The sequence below is a fragment of the Stenella coeruleoalba genome (assembly GCF_951394435.1).
Source record: "Stenella coeruleoalba genome assembly, chromosome: X".
NCBI lineage: Eukaryota > Metazoa > Chordata > Mammalia > Artiodactyla > Delphinidae > Stenella > Stenella coeruleoalba.
Window position 1 is genome coordinate 87,441,198 of NC_137152.1, and position 25,109 is coordinate 87,466,306.

Here is a 25,109-nt window from a genome sequence, read left to right on the forward strand (position 1 = left end):
AGCGCGGGTATCTCAGCGTTTTTTAGTCAGCCCTCGCGGACTGCCTCGCTATAGGGGGCGGGGCGATTCCTTAGCCTCGCCCCCTTCAGGGCTTCCAGTCAATCCCTGTGACAGCCGGCGGTAGGCGGAACTACAACAAGGACCCGCCCCTCGCCGGCGCTCAGCTAATCGGAAAGGGCGGGGTGTAAACTTCCCCGCTGACTCCGCCTACCCGGCGCTAGGCAATTTAGAGCCGCGCGCCGGCGGGAATGTAAGATGGCGGAGTAGCAATGCGAAGTGCTTAGTACGGAGTCTCTGGGCCGACTCGGTTCGGGTCTCGGCGGCAGCAGCGATTACTAAGCAGAGAGTGCCTAGGGTAGTTGGCCAAGATGCCAAATATCAAAATCTTCAGCGGCAGCTCCCACCAGGACCTATCCCAGAAGATTGCCGACCGCCTGGGCCTGGAGCTGGGCAAGGTGGTGACTAAGAAATTCAGCAACCAGGAGACCTGGTGAGGATGAAGTTGGGACCCCGACCGGCCTCACCTGCTGGGGCGGCCAGGCGACACTTGGGCAGCAGAGGGTAGGGGGATGGGGCCACCGCGTGAGTTCTGAAGGGCCGGCTTTGGGGGTGGGGTACGGGGCAGCTCTGTGGCAAGCGTGCCCCACGGACTGTTTCCGTTATTTTACCTCTCGCGGGAGGGTCACGTTCATTCTCACCGTGCGGTTGGGTGGAGTCAAGATGGAGCAGGAGGCGAAGCTACTGGGTTTGAAGGCAAGGGCTGGAGGACCCAACGCTGCCTAGAGCGGCTAGAGGGAAAAGACGCCTAGGCTCGGCAGTGGGGACACGTGGCTTTGTCGCTTCGCTTTTGAGCCATCCAGACCAGATTGGGTTCTCTTCAGCTCTTAGACCAGCTTGCCTGGGAGATCCTACTGCGTACTGTGCCCTCGTAGTGCTTCTCCTAGAGTCTAAGAAGTAGCTTTTCAATTCGAAACGGTGTCGGTCGGATTTCCTGTTGAGGGAATTTGACATTATGCACTGAGGGCGCCAAAATTAATACTGAGGACTTCCCTCCGATTGGCAAGCGTTGGCTTTTCACATCTTTAGACTCGGAGCCATACTTAAGTTAAATCTAGTTGCTCGGATAAAATGATGCATTAACTGCATCCTGATTGCCAGCATCTCAGTTTGAGCCATCCAGAAAATCTTAGGGAACCTTAATTCTGGAATCCTTGATCTTCCCAAGTGTAGCTACTGGTCTAGACAATACAAAAGCATATTTTTCAGTACCAAAGTCTATCCTGAACTTGCCCACTTCTAACGTTGTGCAGGGGATTTAGGAAACAGTTTTATCCCTGAATATTAAGATAATCGAGAAAAGGTCATGGAGTGGAAGGCCTGGAATGCATAGAGCATTGCAATGAATTGTTTTCATTGCTTTGCTAATTAAATTTGCACCTTCCCCCCACTTCTACCGTGCTCCTGCACCTTGGGGCCATCTTAGAGATAGCTTGGTCACCTGATCCTTTCAATACCCCTTCCACCTAAACATAGCATCTTCTGGTTCTGTTAGGTGTTTTTTTGTGTTTCTCGTTGGTACCCTGTTGATCAAATCAGAGCAGTGCCCACAGTCTTACAGTCAGTCCTCTATTAAGGGGAAAGTTTACACCAAACCTAATGAATCAGTTAAATTAGTGAAGATTGCTTTGAACATTTTTTCTTAAATGCTTTTGTTCCCTTTTTTCTTTCTTTAAACTGTTTACCAAAGTGTAACTCCCCCTATCCTTTGTAGACTCTGCTGATAAGAGCATTCATCTGTAGTGGACAGCTTCCTTCTGGATTCTTGATCATTGTACCATTGGTTGTGATGCAAATGATAGTGCAAACATTGATGCCATTTGTAACCAGGCAGTACCTTAGTCGAAAGGCTAGCCGAGCTGCTGTCTTTAGCTTTAACCACAGCATTATGACTCATGGGCTGTAATAAAACAAAACAGGACCAGACTTTGCAAGTGGCACTATAGCTAGGGGACAAGAATGATTTTCATTTAGAGGTTTTTTTGGTTCCCCTTAGAGAACTGTGACTATTAAGTCCTTTTCCTATGCTTCATGAAAAAATACAAAGACTTTTTTTTCTTTGTGGACCCTCTGCCTAGTGCAACACATCAGGACCTGAGGCTATATTGGGAGAGGGGAGGGGGAGAACACTTTAATGTTCTACTGATTGATTTATCGGAATTAGCAGGAGTCCCAATGTACTTCCCTGAGATAAAAAGCTGAATTCATTTTTTTTTTTTTTTTTTTTTTTTTTTTGGTGGTACGCGGGCCTCTCACTGTTGTGGCCTCTCCCATTGCGGAGCACAGGCTCTGGACGCGCAGGCTCAGCGGCCATGGCTCACGGGCCTAGCCGCTCCGCGGCATGTGGGATCTTCCCAGACCGGGGCACGAACCCGCGTCCCCTGCATCGGCAGGCGGACTCTCAACCACTGCGCCACCAGGGAAGCCCCTGAATTCATTTTTAAACAACTGGACAGTAACATGCTTGGAAACATTGGATAAGATTAAGCCCAATGTGGAAAATTGCTGACTGGTTAAGTTGCCTTGTTTCTGGCTTAATCATTAGCTCTTTGGTTCCTTAGATGTTCTGAAATCTTCATTGAACATAATCGAATATGTTGCTTATGGAGCTTCCCCTTACCTCCCTCCCCCAACCTCTGGCTTTTCTGCACTGCATAAGTGGTAACTGCTGCCCTGTGTGACTCTTGGGATCTAGAGGTCATGGACAGGGCAGCTCAGTGGGTGCTTTGGGTCATCAGACGGGGAACTGCAGAGCCCATCCTCAAATGAGACTGTTTTGCAGCAATTTGGCTGAATCTCAGGGGTTGATGCTCTCTTGAGTAGCTTTCTTCTGAAGTCAGGATCATCCTTTGCTGTCCAGTTTTTTAGTTTTTGTTTTTTCATATATATATAGATTTAATTAATTAATTAATGTATTTATTGGCTGCGTTGGGTCTTCCTTTGCTGTGCGCAGGCTTTCTCTAGTTGCTGCCAGCGGGGACTACTCTTCGTTGCCATGCGAGGGCTTCTCATTGAGGTGGCTTCTCTTGTTGCAGAGCACAGGGTCTAGGCGCGCAGGCTTCGGTAGTTGTGGCTCGCGCGCTCTAGAGCACAGGCTCAGTAGTTGTGGTGCACAGGCTCAGTTGCTCCAAGGCATGGGGGATCTTCCTGGACCAGTGCTCGGACCAGGGCTCAAACCGGTGTCCCCCGCATTGGCAGGCAGATTCTTAACCACTGTGCCACCAGGGAAGCCCCTGCTGTCCTGTTTTTGAGGAAACATACATACATATATGTGGGTGTATGACACACACAAATAGCTATGAGAGGTTAAAGGTTCAGGCTCTGGAATCAGAGAAGCTGGGTTTGAATCCTAAGCCTTTCTTTGCCTCAGTAATCTCATCTCTAAAGTAGCATCTACCCAGAGTCTATTGTGACAATTAAATGAGATAGGAGTAAAGTTATTAGAAAATTGTCTAACAAATTCACAGTGTTGGTAAGGGGTGGTGATGGTATTGCAGAAAATGTGGAAAATATAGAAGAGGACAGAGGGGAGAAAAGACATCCCAAATAATTCCACCACCCAAGATAAACTTAACATTTGATTTATGAACTTCCAGATGTTTGCTTGTTTATGTACTTTTTAAAAAAAGTAAGATAGGTTGTTTATAGCTTTCTTCACTCAGCAATATATTTTGAGTAGTTTCTCTTAATATTTAGTCTACATGGTTTTAAATAGCTGTATAGTCTTGTCATGGTTTTACTATAATTTTAGATAAGCAAGTCTCTATTACATATTTAAAAGTTTTGATCTGATTCTTTTATGTGAAAACTCTTGAATGTAAATCTTTTGACTGTTTCTGATTATTTCCTTAGGATAAATATCTAGAAGGGGAATTACTAGGTTAAAGGGTATACACCACTTCTCAGGCTTGCTTTTTTTTTGGCTGCGTTGGGTCTTCCTTGCTGCGTGCGGGCTTGCTCTAGTTGCGGTGAGCGGGGGCTACTCGTTGCGGTGCACGGGCTTCTCACTGCGGTGGCTTCTCTTGTTGTGGAGCATGGTCTCTAGGCACGCGGGCTTCAGTAGTTGTGGCACATGGGCTCAGTAGTTGTGGCTCACGGGCTCTAGAGCGCAGGCTCTATAGTTGTGGTGCACGGGCTTAGTTGCTCTTCGGCATGTGGGATCTTCCTGGCCCAGGGTTCGAACCCATGTCCCCTGCATTGGCAGGCGGATTCTTAACCCCTGTGCCACCAGGGAAGTCCCTCTCAGGCTTTTTAATACCTATTGCCAAATTTGCTTTCTAGAAAAGTTGAACGAGTTCTGCTATCAGCAATGATGATATTAATAATTAATAAATAGTGAATGCTTAAAATGTGCTAGTTCCTATGCTGTGCACTTTATACACATCTAATATTTAATCCCCTCAACACTGCTCTGAGGGGGTACTCTTACTATCCCCATTTTATGGATGAAGGAACTAAGATTCAGAGGTTAAGTAACTTGCCCAACTCTGAGTATTTTCTTTAAATTTTTTGCTGTTACAGTATTCATCTGGCTTTTGAAACTTCTGAATGTACTAAATTTTTTTTATTGAGGTATAGTTGATGTACAATATTATATGCTTCATGTGTACAACAAAGTGGTTCACAATTTTTAAAGGTTATATTCCGTTTATAGTTATTATAAAATATTGGCTGTATTCCCTGTGTTGTACAATATATCCTTATAACTTATTTATTTTATACATGGTAGTTTGTACCTCTTAAATCCCCTACCCTTATCTTCCCCTTCCCCCTTCCCTCTCCCCACTGGTAACCTCTGGTTTGTTCTCTATATCTGTGAGTCTGTTTCTTTCTTGTTATATGTACTAAATTTTTGGACTCAATTCTCTTCAATATTGTTAAATAACTTTGGTTTATTTGGTTACTCTGGATAGGCTGAGAGGGGGATGACTTTAACCTTGGTTGCCTAGGATTTTCCTAAGAACTATAACCTTTGTTAGTTAATCCCATATATTTTGCACGTGCCAACATCCATCTAAATTCTTGAGATTTTCTTAAGAATACCACCAATCAAAAGGCACTTTTAGATTCACTTTATTTCCATTTTATGTTTAACATTTTGTGCTTGTCAGATGCAATTATGTCTGATGCTAAAGGAAAGGGTAAAGGAGAAGCCAGTTTTTCTCACTGGATGGACATAGCCAGTCATCTGGCCTCCCCAGAACAGCTGGGAGAATCATTGGCCCAAAGCCATTTGGAGGGCATACCATTGGCTAGAGGGAAAGAACAAGGATTGTTACCCTTTCAATTGCTAAACCAGGTCTTTCCACCTGGTAGATGATTTATATATATATATATATATATATATATTAATTTATTTATTAATTAATTAATTTATTTATTTATGGCTGTGTTTGCACGCCGGCTGGCGCTACTCTTCGTTGCGGTGGTAGATGATATTAAGAGCAAACAGGTTTCAGAAACACCATCAATTCTTCTACCATCCATCACTGCCTAACTTATCATCTCTTAGAGGAAACCATAAGAATAATATTAAGGTTTTTTGGGATTCACTGAACTGTTTATTGACCGAGCTGTATAATCTAAGTGTACTTCATGGGCTTTTTTAAAGGCTTTATGCAAGTCTGTACGTCATAGCACTAACTGGAGGGAAAGATTGGTCTTGATTAGTGGGATTAGAATTATGTACAGTAAAACAAGACAGTGTCCTAGTTTATGTGTACCACTTTATTTTTAATATAGTTAAATAACTTTTTTAAGTTATTAGATACATGTCTGGTCATAACATCCTTCTTTGCTTGAGGGTACGTGCTAGTCCTAAGTGTGGCTTTGGGAAACGGCTGCACTGTTGGTTGCTTATTAGGTGATATAATACAAAAATGGTACTGGTGATTGTTAGGTGGTGAGCTGGTGACTTTTTTTAAGAATTACTTTTCAAACCTTATGTGATGTTAGAATATACTTTTTAAAAATATCACTTCTACTAAAGTTATGTATTTAGCAAATGCTCTCTGATGTTTAAGTTGGCAGTGAAAATTTAATTTTGTAATTAATACCTTACCTGCTTTCAAGAAAGGATTTAAAGTGTTTCATGATAGTCACAGGTACAAAAAGTTTAAGTAGATACATCAGAAGCCTGTTAGAACAAAGGACTATAGTGATTGTGCCAAGAATTTGGCATAAAGTGATTACTGAATTTGATTTAGTGTTACTTTAACTGTATCCCTTGGCTTCCCGGCAGCCAAAGGGATAAAGGCATATGCAATGGATTATGTAGTTTTCATTTTCATAAAACTCTTTAGATACTTCCAGGCACAAAATTCTACAAATTTTATGGGTGGAATCCTTAAATAGTGATACCGAGTAACATAATGAACAATGTAAGCAATTTTGTGAATATTTTTTATATTGACTTTGGTACTTGAGGCATTTGTAAAAAGAGATAAGCCACCATGGTCTTAAATATACTGTTTTCTGGTCTTACTTGATAATAAGACAGCTTTACAGTAGATAATTAGCCCATCCCTTATACTGTCTTGGATCAATTATCAAACTGCTCTCCCCTGGCTCCTAATCAAACAGTCTGACTGGTGAGTGAATGTCTGGAGCACAGATGATATTCTGTGTTCTTGACTGGAACAAGAGCCATAGGTTTCCCACGCCAGGTGTAGAGGACACGATTGGCTTTTTATTGGCAATCAATATGCCTGACTTTCATTCTCCCCCAGAGAAGTGGAGAGCTTGGTCAAGGAGGTGAGGTGGCAGGGGGGGCAGGGAGTGAAAAATAAAATAAAATAAAATGAAATTTTCTTGAAAAATAAAATAAAATTTTCTTGAAAAATAAAATAAAATTTCTTCAGTTTTGAAGTTGCTGGATATTTGAAGTACTCAGTCAGGGCCCTAGAGTTGTGCGCCATAAAATACAGAAGGGACTCAGCCTGGAACCTCTCAAAGGGCAGGCAGTGTTAGTAAAGGAGATCTGGAAGTCTCTTGAAACTCCCGCAGCCTCTTGTTTGGGCCCACCACAGTGAGGAACTTGCAGAGCAGGCTCACCACAAGGTGTTATTTAGTCCTGTCCATTTGAGTGTTTTTTTTAAAAAACTTAACATGTAATTAATATAAAAAATCAATATATTTTTATTTTATTTATACCAGCTTCACAGTAAGGTGTGGTATTTCACACTTACTGCGCATCTCAGTTCACCTCCTCAGTCACACTAGCCACATTTCAAGTGCTCAACAACCACTTGAGGCCAGTGACTCCCTTACTGGACAGTGACGCTCTAGGGCCTACACTTTGGATAGCATGCAAGTTGCTCTCCCAGGAAGCCCTCCCTGGCCCTCTCGTGCCTGTCCATTTGAATTTAAAGCAATGTCTCCAGAAAGCAATTTTGGTATTAGCATAGTTGACATTGCTGACGGATTTACTCGTTTCCTAAGGCTGATCTTGGTGATTAATAGATGTCTGTTCAGCTGTGTCCTGGGGTCCACAGAATTGCTGTTCAGTTCATCGTGTTGCTCAGCATCACTATTTCAGGATCCTGCCATAAAATTCTTTGTAGCCATTGCATCCTGGTGGACCCATCAAGTTGTACTTCCACCCAAAATTAAATATCTGTCAGCTGGGTATCTGTAAAAGTGTATGAGCAGATCTGTCAAAACCTTTTGAAGAAACACGTTGGACCCACTTACCTCTAGTGTGAGGTGAGTTACTTTGTGAGGGATGATAAACCTCAGTCTTCTAAATTTTCACGATGGCAGGCCTGCAGAAGGTTCATAAGTGAGCAGATGCAAGAGGCAGCCTAATCCTGAGTGGTATTCATTCATTCATTCATTCTTCCTGTTATAGAACATTTCAGACATGTACAGAAGTAGAGAGAATAGTAAATGATTTCCCTGCCATGCACCCGTCACCCAGTTCAGCAGTTATCAATTCACGGCTAATCTTGTTTCATTTATTATTCCCCCTCCCCCCGCCCCCCCACAATTGGATTATTTTGAAGCAAACCTTGATATTATGTCATATCACCCATATACATTTCATTAACCACAATACCATTTTCTTGCCTGAAACAAATTAACAGTAATCTCTTAATATCAAATAATTAGCCAGTATTCACATTTGTCTCATAAATGTGGGATTTTTAAACAATTTGCTTGAATTGGTATGCAAATAAGGTCCATACAGTGCAATTGGTTGATTTTTTTTTATGTATTTATTTGGCTGCATTGGGTCTTCGTTGCTGCACACGGGCTTTCTCTAGTTGCGGTGAGCGGGGGCTACTCATTGCGGGCTTCTCATTGCGGTGAGCGGTGGCTGCTCGTGCAGCCTTCTCATTACAGTGGCTTCTCTTGTTGCGGAGCACGGGCTCTAGGCACGCGGGCTTCAGTAGTTGTGGCATGTGGCTCACTAGTTGTGGGTCGCAGGCTCTAGAGCGCAGGCTCGGTAGTTGTGGTGCACGGGCTTAGTTGCTCTGTGGCATGTGGGATCTTCCTGGACTAGGGCTTGAACCCGTGTCCCCTGCATTGGCAGGCAGATTCTTAACCACTGCGCCACCAGGGAAGTCCCTCTCAGAATTTATTTATTATTTATTTATTTATTTATCTATTTGGCTATATTGGGTCTTAGTTGCAACATGTGGGATCTTCATTGCAGCATGCGAGATCTTTCATTGCAGCGCATGGGCTCTTCATTGTGGCACACAGACTTCTCTCTAGTTGTGGTGCGTGGGCTTCAGAGTGCAAGGGCTCAGTAGTTGTGGTGCACACGGGCTCTCTAGTTGTGGCACGCAGGCTCTAGAGTGCATGGGCTTAGTTGCCCTGCAGCATGTGGGATCTTAGTTCCCTGACCAGGGATTGAACCCACTTCCCCTGTGTTGGAAGGCAGATTCTTAACCACTGGACCACGAGGGGAGGCCCCAAGAGCTAGCTTTTTGTTTCAGTGGTTTTTCTCTATTGTTTTACTGTCTTTAACTTCATTGGTTTTTGCTCTTATGTTTATATTTTCTTCTGTTTACTTTGGGTTTATTTTGCCCATTTTTCAGTGCCTGAAGGTTTACCTCCAAACATCCCGACAAATGATTTTTCCTCTTTGTTCTGGCTACCAGGAATCTCAACTTCCCTGTTCTAATTGCTTTCTGGTTTGATTTTTACTCTTTGCTTTTATTTCTCTTGCTTTACAATATAAGCTAACCCCATTTTTTAAAAAGTAGGATCCTGGGATTGGAGACTCGGTGCTTTCACTGCCGAGGGCGTGGATTCAATCCCTAGTCGGGGAACTAAGTAACAATTGTTACTTGGATTGGAAAGGAATAAATTTTAAATAACAATTAGCTCTTATATCAGCTTCTGGCAATGGAATTACTTCTGTTGAAGAAGTTTTTCTCTTCATCAGTACAGGTTATCAGCTGTTCTGGTCTACTTGCCTACCCACGCTACACATGCACGCATGCCCGTACACCCACACACACACACCCCACCTCACCTAGAGGATTAATTGGGGAAATGGTGTTGCTTTGAGGTGTCACTGAGGTTATTATTTTTTAATAAGTTATTCTTGGTAAGGATCCAAGTATGAATATTAAAACTTTCATTTTATGGTAAAATATAGTGCCATAATCAGAGTAACTTCCTGTGGAATTTTTTAAAATAAGAATTACTAATTGGACCAGAGTACAGTTAGCATAGAATGAAGGCAGGGACCACATCTGTTCTCCATCGTATCCCTGGCACCAAGCAAAGTGATTGGCGATGAACATTTATTATTTGTTCAGTGAACTGCCAATGTGGTAGCTGTAGTACTAGCTTCTGTAGAAGGCATCATTATAGAATGGTAGTGATTCATTCCTTATATGAGCTTTCTACTTCTTTTGTTATATATGGATTGTGACAGTCATAGATGCTATATCAGATTTGCATTCAGTATATGAAATGAGATACAGCCTGCCTACTGAAATTATAGTCCAGTCACTTCTAAGTGCCTTAGCCAATCTTTTTCATGTCATGTCACCTATAAAAGCAGGTAATATCTGTATAGTACACTGGAGTAAACTGAAGCAGTAAATAGAGGGACTCCTGGGGAATCTCCTGAAGTCTGAGGGGATCAAGACCACATGCAGCTGTAACCCATTCATAGCATACTCGTGGGGAAGCTGTGTTTTTTAGACCTTACTGTCTGTAGATATACATTATAGTGCTTTAAAATCTATTGTTTTTGTTGTCCTTCCCTTTCCTGTAGTGTGGAAATTGGCGAAAGTGTGCGTGGAGAGGATGTCTACATTGTTCAGAGTGGCTGCGGTGAAATCAACGACAATCTCATGGAACTTTTGATCATGATTAATGCCTGCAAGATTGCTTCAGCCAGTCGGGTTACTGCAGTCATCCCATGCTTCCCTTATGCCCGGCAGGATAAGAAGGATAAGGTAGGAGCGGAATCTTTTTTTTTTCTTTAATTCTTTTTTTAAAATCAGGGGAAGCAGGAGCACTTGCCCAAAGTCAAAATCTTCCTTAATTATCAAATGTATATTTAGAGGATATTACTTTTTTTATCGTAGGCATTACCTGATTTTCACAGCAATTGGTGTGATTGGTTTGTATAAAGTAACACATTTGCAGTCTGTCTGTTTTATTCCAGTCATATGTATGTGACTTTTGGCTAACTCACTGCTATTTTTTCATTGTATCAGCAAGACTAAGCACCAGCTCCCATGGAGTAGAATATTTTTTTAAACTATGGTAGCTCCTCTGGGACCCTCTTGGTTCTAGTGGTGACCTCTTCATATAACTTGAAGTCAGTTACATGAATACTCGGTCTCGTTACACACACGCGCGCGCACACACACGCACACACACTTCTCACCTTATTTGGAGTATTAGAGGATAAAGCATATATGTAAAACTTTGCAGGTCTGTTGTAATTGATGCCCAAATTTTACATACAATGCCTGGGAGAAGGCCAGATATTTTTATTTCAGTAAAATACAGTGCTCCCACAGAGTAGAGTAAAGGGCATGGGCCTTGCTATTTTATGGTGCAGCCAGGTGTGTTTACCTGTTATTAAAGGGGGTTGAGGTTACTGGAACATTGGCCTCCGGATGAGTAAGGGAGTGGTGTAATTTATAAAATAAAACTATAATTTCCATCCTGTGATGTGTCTTTAATTTTATTTATTTATTTATTTATTTTTGGCTGTGTTGGGTCTTCGTTTCTGTGTGAGGGCTTTCTCTAGTTGCAGCGAGAGGGGGCCACTCTTCATCGCGGTGCGCGGGCATCTCACTATCGCAGCCTCTCTTGTTGCAGAGCACAGGCTCCAGACGCACAGGCTCAGTAGTTGTGGCTCACGGGGCTAGTTGCTCCACGGCATGTGGTATCTTCCCAGACGAGGGTTCGAACCCATGTCCCCTGCATTAGCAGGCAGATTCTCAACCACTGTGCCACCAGGGAAGCCCCTAATGTGTCTTTAAATGTTGACACGTTAGATGTTACACAGGTTTGAGTATGTATGTGTTAAAAGAGATTTTAATAAAATTCTTTCAAAAAAGATTTTTAAAGTCTGCATAATTTAAATAATGGAGCATTGGAAACACTTGAATAGGCAGAAAATATGTACGTGAAGAAAAAGAAAGGTAGGGAAGGTATTTTCTTTTCTGAAATATGTATCTTGATTTGGAAAAATGATAATCCACTTCATATTTGTGCCAGATTGTGATCTACTCAAAGTCAGTGGCTATGTCACTTTTTACGAATTTCCTGGTAGCACAGTACCTTAAACACAGTAGGTGCACAGTAAATAAGTGCTTCTTGAGCAAATGAATTGTTTCTCAAATTGGCTTTTTTTTTTTTCTTTCCTCCCCTCCATTTAGAGTCGGGCTCCAATCTCAGCCAAGCTTGTCGCAAATATGCTCTCTGTAGCAGGCGCGGATCATATTATCACCATGGACCTGCATGCTTCTCAAATTCAGGTATCAGTGGAAGCTAAGTATTAGCTTAGGGATTATTAGGGATTAGAAAGGGGGTAGGAGAGGACTGAATGCTGAAAACCGTAGGGAAGCAAAAACTGCCCAAGTACAGCTCAAATGAACTAGACATTGATGACATTTTCAACATCCTCACCTTAAGCATAGATCATGATCTTAGCCACGTGGGGTGGTTGGACAGGGAGGACGTCTGGGATTCTGGGAAGCACGTAGGCTTTGGCATCAGACTTAGTTTGAATACTGGCTCTGACACTAACTAGCTTTGTAACCTTGGGCAGGTTATTTAACTTCTCTGAACACACACTGCTTTGTTATTGTGAGTATCAAGTAAGATATTAAATTCATAGTATAACACCTGGCTCATGAAAGATACAAAATACATGGGAGCTGTTATTGTCATCATTAAATTTAGAGCCATAGATATTGGAACCTACCTTCTATCCTAAACAGAGTTAGGGGAGCAGAACACCACCTTATAGTTTATACTTTTTAAAGAGACTTTGAAATCATTATCATTGGAGGCTTCTGGGAATTCAGTGAGATACAGGACAGGTGATTATACCCATTTTATAGAAGAGGAACAGATTAGTTGTGAAATACAACTAATATGTAGCAACTAGTGTTAGAACACAGATCTCCTGACTTCTAGTTACTGTGACCATTTATTGTAAATGGCTTCCATTAAGTTTATATACCATAGCATCTCTAACCTGTTTACCAGTTAGTTTTTGCTCCTTAACAAACCAGCCCAACATTTACTGGCATAAGGTAGTAAGCATTTATTACCTCGTGGGTCTGCACGTTGGCTGGGTAGTTCTGGTCTTGGCTGGACTTGGCCGTTTTTCCCAAGAGCTTGCTCATGTGCCTGTGGTCAGCTGTGGTGTAGCTGAGGCCTGGCTTTGCCCGTCGTGGCTGGGCTCTCTTACATAACCCAGATTTGAGGAGGCTGTTTTTACAGTCTGCCACACCGGGCATGCCTTCTGATCAGTTTGAATGTTGCAGTAAAGTATTCTGTTGGCAAGTTACTATTCTCTTTGTGTTCATTATTTGTAAATGGAAGAGAAGGAAAACAAGCAAAACTGACCCAGCTTCTTTCTTTCTATAGGGCTTTTTTGATATCCCAGTGGACAATTTGTATGCAGAGCCAGCTGTCCTCAAGTGGATAAGGGAGAACATCTCGGAATGGAGGAACTGCACGATTGTTTCACCCGATGCTGGAGGAGCTAAGAGGTATGGTTGAACGTCATGTTATTCCCAACGTACTGGGGAAAAGCTTTCAGACAGTTGTGTCAGAAAACGATGTTTCTCTATTGAAGTGAATTTTTCTCTTCTTGAAGTATAGTTGATTTACTATGTTGTGTTAGCATCAGGGGTACAGCAAAGTGATCTGAAAAAGACTATATATATATATATATATATATATATATATATGTATGTATGTATGTATGTATATGTGTATATATATATGTATGTGTATATATATGTATGTGTATATATATATACACACATATACATATATATACACATATACATATACACATATACACATATATATATACACATATACATATATATATAGTCTTTTTCAGATTCTTTTCCATTATAGGTTACTACAAGATATTGAGAAGTGACCGTTTTTAAGTACTTGGATGTGCCGGTAGCTAGGACATGGGCTGGATATGGTTTTACTCACTCCTCTTCTACTGGCCTGAGTCACTACCTGAAAGACAGCAGAGGTGCACAAAATAGTCTGGCATCGTGGGCTTGACCATAACCCAACAGTGACTCAGCGCTGCAGGGCTGGCAACAGCGCTGTGACCCATCAGGAGGGGGAGGAATTTGGTTTTCTAATGAATGGCACCTGCTATCGAAGCCCATGATAATAGTGAACAAGTAAGCTTTTACATACCTCCAAATGGTTGGTTAAACCGTTTTGATCCTTTAGATTAAAATATTAAGCAGGAAGGAAAAGAAAGTGTGGTGATTTTATTTAAGCCAAGCTCTGAACATTCTAAACAAACTGATTGCCAGGGATTGCCAGTTGCAGTGCTTCAGCTCACGTGGTGCAGACTAAGAGCTTTTCATTTCTTTAGCGGCTCACTCGTTAGTAATGCATTCAAAAGCGTGACACATGTTCTTGTTGTGGAAATAGAATGAAGAGCTACAAAACACAGATGATTAGGAAACGCGAATTCAGATCTTTGCAAAAGCCATTCAAACCTTCAATGACTGTTTCTCAACAACCTCTTTATTTCAGGAACGTCAACAGAACTGATAAGCTGAGAGCTTGAGTTCTGTTCTCCAGCCAGATGTATGGCTTTGTGAGTCCCTTGTCGCTAGTTACCATCTGTAATACTAGAGACGGAGCCTAAAACACATCCCCCTTATGGTGGTTGTCATACTTGGGAAAATCATCTTCCACAGAGACTTAGAAAACAGTCACATTTGAAATAAGTAATCAAGCACGATTTTCTTTCCAAAGTTGGGTACAAAAAAACTGCCTTCAGTAGATGGTTTATTGCTAAATGATTTTGTTTGTTTGTTTATAATTTTCTTTTAGTGATGAAAGATTTTCAAAGTGAATGGCTATCACTTTGAATGGCTATCACTTTGAATGGCTATCTGTCTTGGCAGGGTTTTTGGACTAGGTAGAGATTCCTGTGCGATTGTGACTTGCACGTAGTTCTACCATCAAGGATATTGGGAGTGACTTTTTTGAGCCCTTTACACTTTGTCAGTCACTGAGTTTGTTGGCCATTGAGTGTGGACGGTTTGGGATGCTTGAACTAAGTGATCATGCATTTGCCTCGGCTAAATAATCATTCCAAGCAGATTGGTAACTTTTTTTTTTTTTTGGCTGCACCGTGCGGCATGTGGGATCCTAGTTCCCCAACCAGGGATCGAACCTGTGCTCCCCACTTTGGGAGCACAGAGTCTTAACCACTGGACCACCAGGGAAGTCCCAGGTTGGTAACTCATGTTGTTATGTGCCCATGCAGTAGGAAAGGAGAGCACAGGGTATGGGTTGTTTAGATCAGGTATAAATGTTGCCTAGGTCGTGGTCCAAGTCTTGTTTGTTCTTTATTATATGGTCACAGGTTCTCCCTTATTCAGCACAAACTCGAGATATGTGACCATAGCCACAAGGGAAATAGGACATAATGCTCTGGTTGGATCAGTATTACATTAAAACACAAAGCGCAAAGGCCTCTTCACCCATAAGAAGGATGGCATGGTGGAGCGTGGTCGTATGTGTCACTGGGGCACCACAGTCATATACACTGAATGGATTGCTGTTTGAGTGATTACATGGTACTTTGTCGCCAGAAAGATTTGTTTTCTATCCCACCTTCTAGTCTGGTTTTTATTGCCTTGTAATTTTTTTTTTTTTTTTTTTTTTGCGTTACGCGGGCCTCTCACTGTTGTGGCCTCTCCCATTGCGGAGCACAGGCTCCGGACGCGCAGGCTCAGCGGCCATGGCTCACGGGCCTAGCCACTCCGCGGCATGTGGGATCTTCCCGGACCGGGGCACGAACCTGTGTCCCCTGCATCGGCAGGCGGACTCTCAACCACTGTGCCACCAGGGAAGCCCTTGCCTTGTCATTTTAAAAAAAGGAATTTTGTTTTGATTTGGAGATGCTTTGAGCTGTACAGCAAGATGCCTGGTTTGCCCAGTTAATTGGTAAAACTTTTTTTCTAGCAGTCCTTAAAGGAATTCCCAAGCTTGGTGTCCAGGTACAGTTGACATTGACAGTTGGTGGATCACTGAGGGGAGTGTGATGAGGGCGTGGGCATTGGAATGGGCTGGGTACTGCTCCTCTCCCACCAAGTTCAGGTTCACTTCTCACCACATCCGCATGTCAAATTGGGGTGATCTACACTCCCAGCATTAGTTAACCAAGTCACCTCTCTCTCCCCTTTCACTGCCAGTCTAGTAAACGAACATGCCCTAGCATTCATTATACCGCTTCCTGGGACTGGTGAGGGTGTCTGTCTTCCCCTACAGTAACCCAGAATGAATTGTAATCTAAGTTTGACTAATACATTCATAAACTGCTCTCAGGGTATGGAGGCATTAGTCTATGAAACCCAGTTTGTGATGCCAATCAATTCCGGTTGCTTTCTTCCAACCCTGGGAACTGTTGGGTTTCAAGGAGTCTTCTCCCCCAGAAAACAAGCCCATCCTTTATTTCCTTTCTTTGTCCTAAGACACACACACACACACGCACACGCACACGCACAGGCACATGCACACGTTTTAACTGTGAATACCCTGTGTTGCAGAGTGACCTCCATCGCAGACCGGTTGAATGTGGACTTTGCCTTGATTCACAAAGAACGGAAGAAAGCTAATGAAGTGGACCGCATGGTGCTAGTGGGAGATGTGAAGGATCGGGTGGCCATCCTTGTGGATGACATGGCTGACACTTGTGGTACAATCTGCCACGCAGCTGACAAGTGAGTGCCTAGTGGGGGAGCTGGGGGTTAGAAGTAAAAAGCTAACTGCTATCTGAATGCCCTAATCCTGTTGATTCTCTTTGGAACTGAATTGAGGAGATGACAACTAGCTTTCTTTTGTCACCCTAGGCTAAAATTGCAATGCATGTAAATTGATAAGTATTATGTTTTTCTCTAGATTTTCTTAGTTTTATTTTTCCTTGTTATTGTGCTAAACTTTATGTAACATGAAATTTGCTGTTTTAACCATTTTTAAGTGTGCAATTCAGTGGCATTAGTTGCATTCACAGTGTTGTGCAACTGTCACCACTATATTTCCAAAATTATCTCATCATTCTAAGTACTCTACTTTTGATAGTTTTTTTTTTAAGATTTATTTATTATTTATTTATTTATTTTTGGCTGCGTCGGGTCTTAGTTGTGGCACGCGGGATCTTCGTTGAGGCACACGGGATCTTTTGTTGTAGTGCATGGGCTCTTCATTGTGGTGCATGGGCTTCTCTCTAGTTGTGGTGTGCGGGTTTTCTCTTTTCTATTTGTGGCGTGTGGGGTCCAGAGCACATGGGCTCTGTAGTTTGCGGCATGCAGGCTCTAGTTGAGGCGCACGAGCTCAGTAGTTGTGGCACATGGGCTTAGTTGTCCCGTGGCATGTGGGATCTTAGTTCCCTGACCAGGGATTGAACCCATGTCCCCTGCATTGTAAGGGGGATTCTTTACCACTGGACCACCAGGGATGTCCCTTGATAGTTTTTTAAAACAAGTTAAGGTAAAAAAGTCCATATGCCTGAGGAGACAGAAATAGATTCTCATGTTTATATTTTACCTAAGCTAGAATCCCTGGCCTTACCTTTTGACTGTTCATTTTCGCTGCTACTACCTTCATTCGTATTCCTTCTCATCGTTTGCCTGCACTGTTCTGAATTGGCTTCCCTCTGTTCTCTGCTGCCAGTCACCAGGCTCTTACCTCCCCAGTCCATCTTTCACATTGCCACCATACTCGCTTATCTTCCTAAAACTAAGACTAGATTCCCCTCATGCCTCCTTTAAAACCTTAAGTGGCTCCCCACTGCTTATAATCCAAGCCAGTATGGACAGCATTGTTTCTCATAATTTGTTTTTTAAATCTCCAGGTATCCGTGCCTTGCACAGTGCGTAGCATATATGTATAATAAATGCTTAAAAAAAAGACTTGTGTGCTCTCCTGGTTTGGATCCTGGAGTATACATTTATAAAACTCCTTTTATCATATTAGTAAGTTAATGCTAATTGCTCTTAACAGATCAACTCCCTGAACACGGTAAAGTTTCTTTCTTGTTCATGGTATGCTCCAACGCGAGTATTCCCCTTTCAGTCTCGTGGCGCTGCATCTTTAACACTTCCATTTTGTCCAGCCAGAAAGGGAAAGGAGCATGGAGGATCATCCATGGGAGATTTTACAAGCCTCTGTCCACATTTAGATAGCCAGAATTAAGTCACATGGCCACACCTAACTATGCAAGGGAGGCTAGGAAATGTCCAGCTGTGTGCTAGGAAGAAGAGGAGACAGATTTTGTTGAGCATAGAAGTCTGTGCCACAGTCCTTCTACACTAATCCAAACCTATTCAGATAAGTTCTTAGTCTGTTTCTCTCTCCTTGCTATCAACTGAATTGTATCACCCTAAAATTCAGCCCTAACCCCCAGTGTGATGGTGTTTGGAGATGGGATCTTTGGGAGGTTATTAGGTTTAAGTGAGGTCATGAGGGTGGGGCTCTTATGATGATATTGGTGCCCTGATGAGAAGAGACACCAGGGAGCTCCCTCCCAACCCCACCCCCCCATTCTCCCTCTTGGTCTGTGCACACAAAGAGGTCATGGAAGCATACAGCGAGATGGTGGCCACCACCAAACCAAGAGAAGAGGTCTCAGAATGAAACCTACCTTGCTGACACCTTGATCTTAGAACTCCCAACCTCCAGAAACGAGTGAGAAATAAAATTCTGTTTAAGCCATCCAGTCTGTGGTATTTTGTTATGGCAGCCCAAGTTGACTAAGACATTCTTCTTCCCTAAGTCGGATTTTATAGTGACAAGTAAGATTACTCCTAATCAACTCTGCTTTTTCCTCTAGACTTCTCTCAGCTGGAGCCACCAGGGTTTATGCTATCCTGACTCATGGAATCTTTTCTGGCCCAGCCATTTCTCGCATTAATAATGCATGCTTTGAAGCAGTAGTTGTCACCAATACCATACCTCAGGAGGATAAGATGAAGCATTGCTCCAAAATACAGGTGAGGCTGAGATTCTTGCAAAACAAGACTCCACTGAGTATTTAGGAGGTGGTTACATGTGTTGAATTAGGTGTCTGGGTGGGTTCTAAAGATTTCCTCCTTTGCTCTCAAGGCTTAGTCATCAGGATTTGTGACCCAAAAGGAAAAAGATCACGTGTCTAAATATTCAAACAGCTAGACCTAGAATCTCTGGAGGAGAGATCAGTACAGATACAGACCCACAATCAAACAGAAACTTTATTAGTTTCTTCTACAAGAGACAGTGACATCAGTCTTTTTAACAGAAATCTCAGGTCATCTGAGAGGTCAAATAGATCCAAGGAAGAAAGATGACAAACAGTTAAATTAATCAAGAGGCACTACAACACCACCTAAAACCTACAGAGCCCAGGATTCTACATTTTAACAGGCTCTCCCAGTGATTGTGATGCACACTCAAGTTTCCAGGTCCATGCTTTACAGTTTGTGTGTATCAATCACTCTTAACTATTGGCCCCTGCAAACATAATGTGAAACTTTTAAACTGACGGTATGCTCCTTAGAACTTCAGTGTTTCTCAAAGTGTGCTCTGGAAACCACCTAAGTTAATCACCTAGGGTTCTCGTTAAAATGCAGATTCCTTTGCTCTACCCAGGGCCTACAAAAACAGAGGTCATGGGACCGGGACTTTAATTTCCCCAGGTAATTGTCAGACAATGAAGTTTGAGTGCTGTTGCACTAAAAGAACAAGGCTTTCCATTAGAAATATGGAAATATAATCCACTAGAAATATATGGAATTGGAGGGTTGATATCATTCTTAAGGATTTCTTTTTCAGCTTAAATATTCTTTTTTCATTCCTAAGAATTTTTAAATGCCAACTTACCACCATCTTGGTGAGTCTGAGTCAGAGTTTTTCCTCCATAAGCATTTTGACTCTTTCCCAAGTGGTTGGTTATATTTAAAATGTGGGTATGAAGAGCATCTGGCTGTGGGCTCCCTTGGGGAAACAGCACAGTGCAGCAGTCTTAAGAGGAAGGACCCTCATCGGGCTGCTCATCAGTGTCTGCAAACTGGCCAGTCATCTCTGTCTGTATGATACTAACCTGATGCTTGCCTTGCCCTCCTAGGTGATCGACATCTCCATGATCCTTGCAGAAGCCATCAGGAGAACTCACAATGGGGAATCTGTCTCCTACCTGTTCAGCCATGTCCCTTTATAATAGAATAAGTTCTGAGGCTTTTAAAAAATAAAGTGAGTCCCACCCCTTATTTTCTTTTGGTATTTGATGAAAAATCCAGCAGAAGACCCAACTTGTTACAGTGTAGCTTTCTACATCCCACATCAGGTATATGAGTGTTTCTCCTACATTAGAGAAAGATTGAGATTAACTGCTGAGATTTCCTACCTGTATTGTCTCGTCCTGGCTTCTTTGATCTTGTGAGCCTTGCAGCTTTAACTACAGCTCAGCTGCTACAAGATGTCAGACTTTGGAAAAAGTTGTGTAAGGATGTCTGAATGTGTTTGGGGAAGCTCAGACTACTTTGCATGTGAATGCTTCAGCGCCCCCCCCCCCCCCCGAAATTGTGACAAGTTCTCTAAAGTCTGTACTAAATTCCAGCATGATCCTGGGGCAGCCTGAACCCAGCTCTGGTTGCTGAGCCCCTCTAAGGCTGGAACAGCTCTAGGGCAGGAGCCTGAGGGGAGACAACCCACCATGCAACAAATGCTTCTTGGGAGGAAAAAGCCTGATCCATCACCCTTTGCTTGGATTCTGTCACTTGGATTCTCCTTTGTCCCTGTTCCTTTCCATTTGGCCTGACCTTCTTTTCCTGGCCAAATATCAACTTGGTCCCAAGTGATCATTGTGCCATAGTCTTCTGGAAAGCAAACTCGCTTCCTACTATATAATCTATAACAATTTACATGAGACTATTTCGCTGTAGCTTAATCTTCCTTAGCCCACTACCACTGCGGTAGTAGGTTTTAGGTGGTGTTGTAGTGCCTTTTGATTAATTTAACTGTTTGTCATCTTTCTTCCTTGGATCTGTTTGACCTCTCAGATGACCTGAGATTTCTGTTAAAAAGATTGATGTCACTGTCTCTTGTAGAAGAAACTAATAAAGTTTCTGTTTGATTGTGGGTCTGTATCTGTACTGATCTCTCTGCCAAAGCTTTGGTTTAAGTGTCTTGGCTGCCCAATGATAGCTCTTACTTCTTTGTTTCTGAGCTATTAACTGCATTAACTGCATTGAGTAGACACGGCAGCGGTTTTATTCAACTGTAAGACCTTGAGCTGTCTGGGGTTAACTAAGAACTAGATGTAGTGTAATTCGGTGCATTATACCTGAATTACAGGCTGTATAATGCCTGTTGGATCTCCGGTTCTTATTCCTGGTGATAGGATTTAGGTATTTTCTCAGAGGAAGAGAGTAGTTTCTACAATTTATTCATTTTGAGCCAATTTTGCCAAATGTGGTAAGACTTCCCTCCATCAGTAGTTGACACACATTTAGCATTTAATTTCAGCCCTTCTAATTATAACGCATTCCAAAATGTTAAGTGAGTTTCTTTTTGCATCGTCAAATAAGGACACTGACTTTTTGGGATGCTAAATGCTTCTGGAGCTTTGTGAAGAGTGCTCCCTTGTCTTTGAAGCCTGGTTCTGCTTTTGTTTTTGCTTTATGTTGAATACTGGGATATTTACAATGATCTTTTGAAAAAAGTGATTGAAAAGGGACTGAATTGAGTTATGAAGCATGTTCTTTTGACCCTCTAGCCCTCTTTAACTTCAAGTCTTTGCTCTGGGAGAAGCTGACATGGAGCACTGATGCTATAACTTGCTGATTCTGCTATTTCCTGAAGTATTGGGTCAGTTGCTCAGGGCTTGCCATGTCAGAATATTTTGACATCAGACCTGTACTCTGGGCCCCCTTGGGCAATCCAGTTCCTAGGATGAGGTTTTGAGGCCCTCAAGAAAGGCCCTCAGTCCCCATCTTTGATCCCTATGCCCGGGGGGGAAGGTCAAGATTCAATTCCCTGTGACACCCAGTAAAGTGCCCTAAGTACCACTGAGGCCATTCTTTTTCTCTCCAGTGGGAGAGACCCAAGTGTGCTGGATGGCAAGTGATTCTTGACTGGGGAACAGTAGCAGGAACAGACCTGGAGGGGCCGGGGAGGAGGCACAAAAGCTGGAGTTGCAGGGAGAGCACAGTTGAAAGGAAATAGCTATGTAACTGCTTCTGAGCAAAAGGCATCACCAGGTTCGATTTCCCATATGCCCTAACCTCCCCTTACCCTCAGAACTGGAGAAAAGAAGATTCCTTGGACCAGGGCTGAGCTGGGCAACCCTCAAACCTAATGCCTTTATCAGAGGTTTCTTTCATCTCAAGTTGGAGCTTTCCACGTTTGGAATAAAAGCGTTTTCTGCTCAAGAGTTTACTTAGCTTGCCCATTAATAGCATGTAGCCCTTAACCTGAGGGTTATTAGAATCATGGAAAACTTGAAATTTTAAAAAGAGAAACGTCTCCCCTATTGACCTGCCCTCCTACCAACCTCCCTCTTAACTAGCTCTTGGGCGGGGGGATGAGGCCTCCGAAAAGGAGTCAGGTTATTGGTGGCACCTCCCCAGCAACTTTTAAGGTGAGGACGGGGGAAGAAAGCTCTGCACTGCCGCCCCGGGGCCCACCACTCGGACTGGAGACCACTGAGTGGGTATGTGCCCAGTTTGCAAAAAGAGCCATTACGTTCAGTCAGGAAGTAGAGCCAGCCCCCAGCCTCGCCTTAGTCTGCACCTCCAGCCTTGAGACGGCTGGCTCTTCAGTTGATTGGCTCCTGCAGCACTGAGACCCAGTCTCCTCTGTTTCTGGTTTTCCCTTGCCCGGCCTATGCCGGGGATTCACTTCCATTACCCTGACAAGGCCTTTTGCGACCAGTGCGTTACAGAACCAAAAGAGATTATAGGAGGGCCCTGTGTCTTTGGAGTCCTCTACAGAGGCCAAAGCATCCCGCCACCCCGGATCATGAGGTAACTGAGGTCACCAGGGTCATCTGTGCTGCCCTCCTATCGGAGCTGCAAATGGGAGAGGGGGGGATTGGAATTCACACAGCCATATGGTGGGAACACACTGAAGTTAATTCACACCTCATTTCCAGGCCGAGGCTTGACCGATCATGTGCCTGTTAGTCATTTGCTGCCTCTTGCCAACAGCCGGCAACAGTAAGGCTGTTCTGAAAGGCTCAGCCTTTGGCACCTGCTTATCCAAAAGCATGCTCGGTGGTGTCCCTCCCCTCAGAACCAGTCATTGGCCCCTGGACACTCCTGCCTGAAACAGGTTCTGTCTTGACGGTCATGGTTGAAAGGCAATGGAGCTACAGCTAAAGACTCCCCTTGCTGCTGTATTCTTTCACCAGGTTTTGAAGCCTGTTTTCTCTTGTGGATTTTTTTGGCGAGTCTCGCACTCCTTGTTTAAGAAAAAAGCAAATTCTCCAAATTATGACAGATGAGGCTTGATGTTCCGCAGAATCTTGCTTGGTTCAAATATTTCTTCTAAATCACCTTTTCCAAAGTCTTGGCCGGACAGCGGCAAGGGAGCTAAGATGTTAACGGGCATATTCAGATCCCTGGTACTAAACACACGTCGGGGTTAGGATCCATCAGGCCTTGCCATTGGTTCTCGGGTTGCTCTTCTGGGATATTTCTGCCGGGGCAGGTGATGTTAGCTGCCTCAGAAGAAAACCTCTGTGCTGTTAAGAAAAACCTGTGTTAGGAAAACTATTATTTCAGGGAGAAGATTGAATGTGAGGCCAGATGTTAGTTTTCAAATCTCAAGGAAATTCCAGCGTAAAGTCAGTTTCTGAGGGTTTGCCTTAAGTCTGCTCACCAGAAGACTGACCTATGGTCACATTTGGTACATTTGCATGGGGGTGAGCTCACGGTTTCTTTGGGTTGGGGGAGCATGCCACCCGGCTTGTGAGATCATAGTTCCCCAACCAGGGATTGAACCCATGCCCCAGCACCGAAACTGCTGAGTCCTAACCACTGGACCGCCAGGAATCCCCGTGAGTGTATATTAATGAGAAACGTTGAAGTGGAGGGTGAGCGATACAGAGGGTGATACGAAGAAGAAGCGATGGTTCTTTCCTTAAAACTTTCAGGAAGTTGACTTGGCCCCAGAAGACCCGTGGTAATGATGGTTGAGTAGCTGCTCTACATGGCCTCTAAGATTGCAAAGGTAAAGGGTTTGCAGGGACTGGACAGGTCCCCACTGCCTCACCCTTCCTGAGGCTGCTTTCCTGTCTCAGCACTGAGGGCCTGGCCACCACCTTCCATCCCTCCTCCCCCGCTCTCCTGTCTGGATGCCCTTAGCCTTTGATGTTCCTAAGGACATTGATCTTGCCATGAAGTTCCTTAGGCCCTCTGTTCCTGAGCGTGTTCCCTTGGTTTTTAGCTTGCAGAGTGAAAGGGAAGGAGACACAGAGCGGCAGGGTAACTTTTTCCATCCCAACCCTTGGTAAACTTACCCGCCCCAGAGCCTCAGAAACCTGGCTGGCTCCTCTTCCAGCTGAGTCCACGTGGTGTGATCCTCTTTGCTGCTGACCTGTTGTACGCCCCTTGGTGACAGCTCACTGTCCCCACCCCATGTCTGGAGGGACACCAAAGCCAGCCACCAGAGTCGGACTCTTCCCCATCTTTCCCTTTCTCCAAGCTCTTTTCCCCAGTACGTTTCTCTGAAAGCTCAGTGGCCAACTATAAAATTAAAAACAGGGAGGGGAAGGCTCTTTTTGAAGCAAAAATGTCTGAAGCCCTGCAGAGTGACAAGAGGCCTTTCTCCCATTCCTCTCCATCCTGCTTTGTTTTTTCAAATGGCTCAATTCTATATTCTCCACGTTCACCTCCACACTTGGCGTGTCCACTTGCCGCTGCAGCTGGGTCTTGTTGCTTCTTCACCCATAACAGTTGCCATGAGCTCACTCACATCTTGGGGTTTTGATTCAGGGTAAATCCCCTACCTACAGACAAGTTCAGTTCCAAGAGCACGTTCGTAAGTCCAATTTGTTTGTAAGTCCAACAGAGTTAGCCTAGGTACCCAACTAACACAATCGGCTATACAGTACTGTACTGTAATAGGTTTATAATAATTTTCACATAAATAATGCATAAAAAACAAAAAATAAAACATTTTTAATCTTACAGGACAGTACCTTGAAAAGTACAGTAGTACAGTACAACAGCTGGCACACAGAGGCTGGCATCGAGTGAACAGGCAAGAAGAGTTACTGACTGGAGGAGGGAGGGGAGGTGGGAGATGGTAGAGCTGAAGGATCGTCAGCAACAGGAGACGGAGGACAAGCTGCAGTTTCACTCACG

At 43.5% G+C, this 25,109-nt stretch overlaps 1 protein-coding gene across 2 annotated transcripts in view; it reads left to right on the forward strand.

Moving 5' to 3' along the window:
* The first annotated feature begins 207 nt into the window (after nt 1-207).
* The window catches only part of PRPS1 (phosphoribosyl pyrophosphate synthetase 1), a 111,073-nt gene continuing 86,171 nt past the window's right edge, over nt 208-25,109 (forward strand). The window contains exons 1-7 of one of the 2 annotated variants that reach the window (XR_013825734.1): nt 208-490; nt 10,295-10,478; nt 11,919-12,017; nt 13,138-13,262; nt 16,317-16,490; nt 18,599-18,758; nt 19,868-20,514. Coding sequence is in view for 1 of the 2 variants with exons in the window: in XM_079910657.1 (XP_079766783.1) it covers nt 369-490; nt 10,295-10,478; nt 11,919-12,017; nt 13,138-13,262; nt 16,317-16,490; nt 18,599-18,758; nt 19,868-19,960 (957 nt within the window). In the remaining variant the exon portion in view is untranslated. Of the gene's footprint in view, nt 491-10,294; nt 10,479-11,918; nt 12,018-13,137; nt 13,263-16,316; nt 16,491-18,598; nt 18,759-19,867; nt 21,263-25,109 lie in introns of those variants that run through there. The other variant, XM_079910657.1, reaches the window with a different exon arrangement.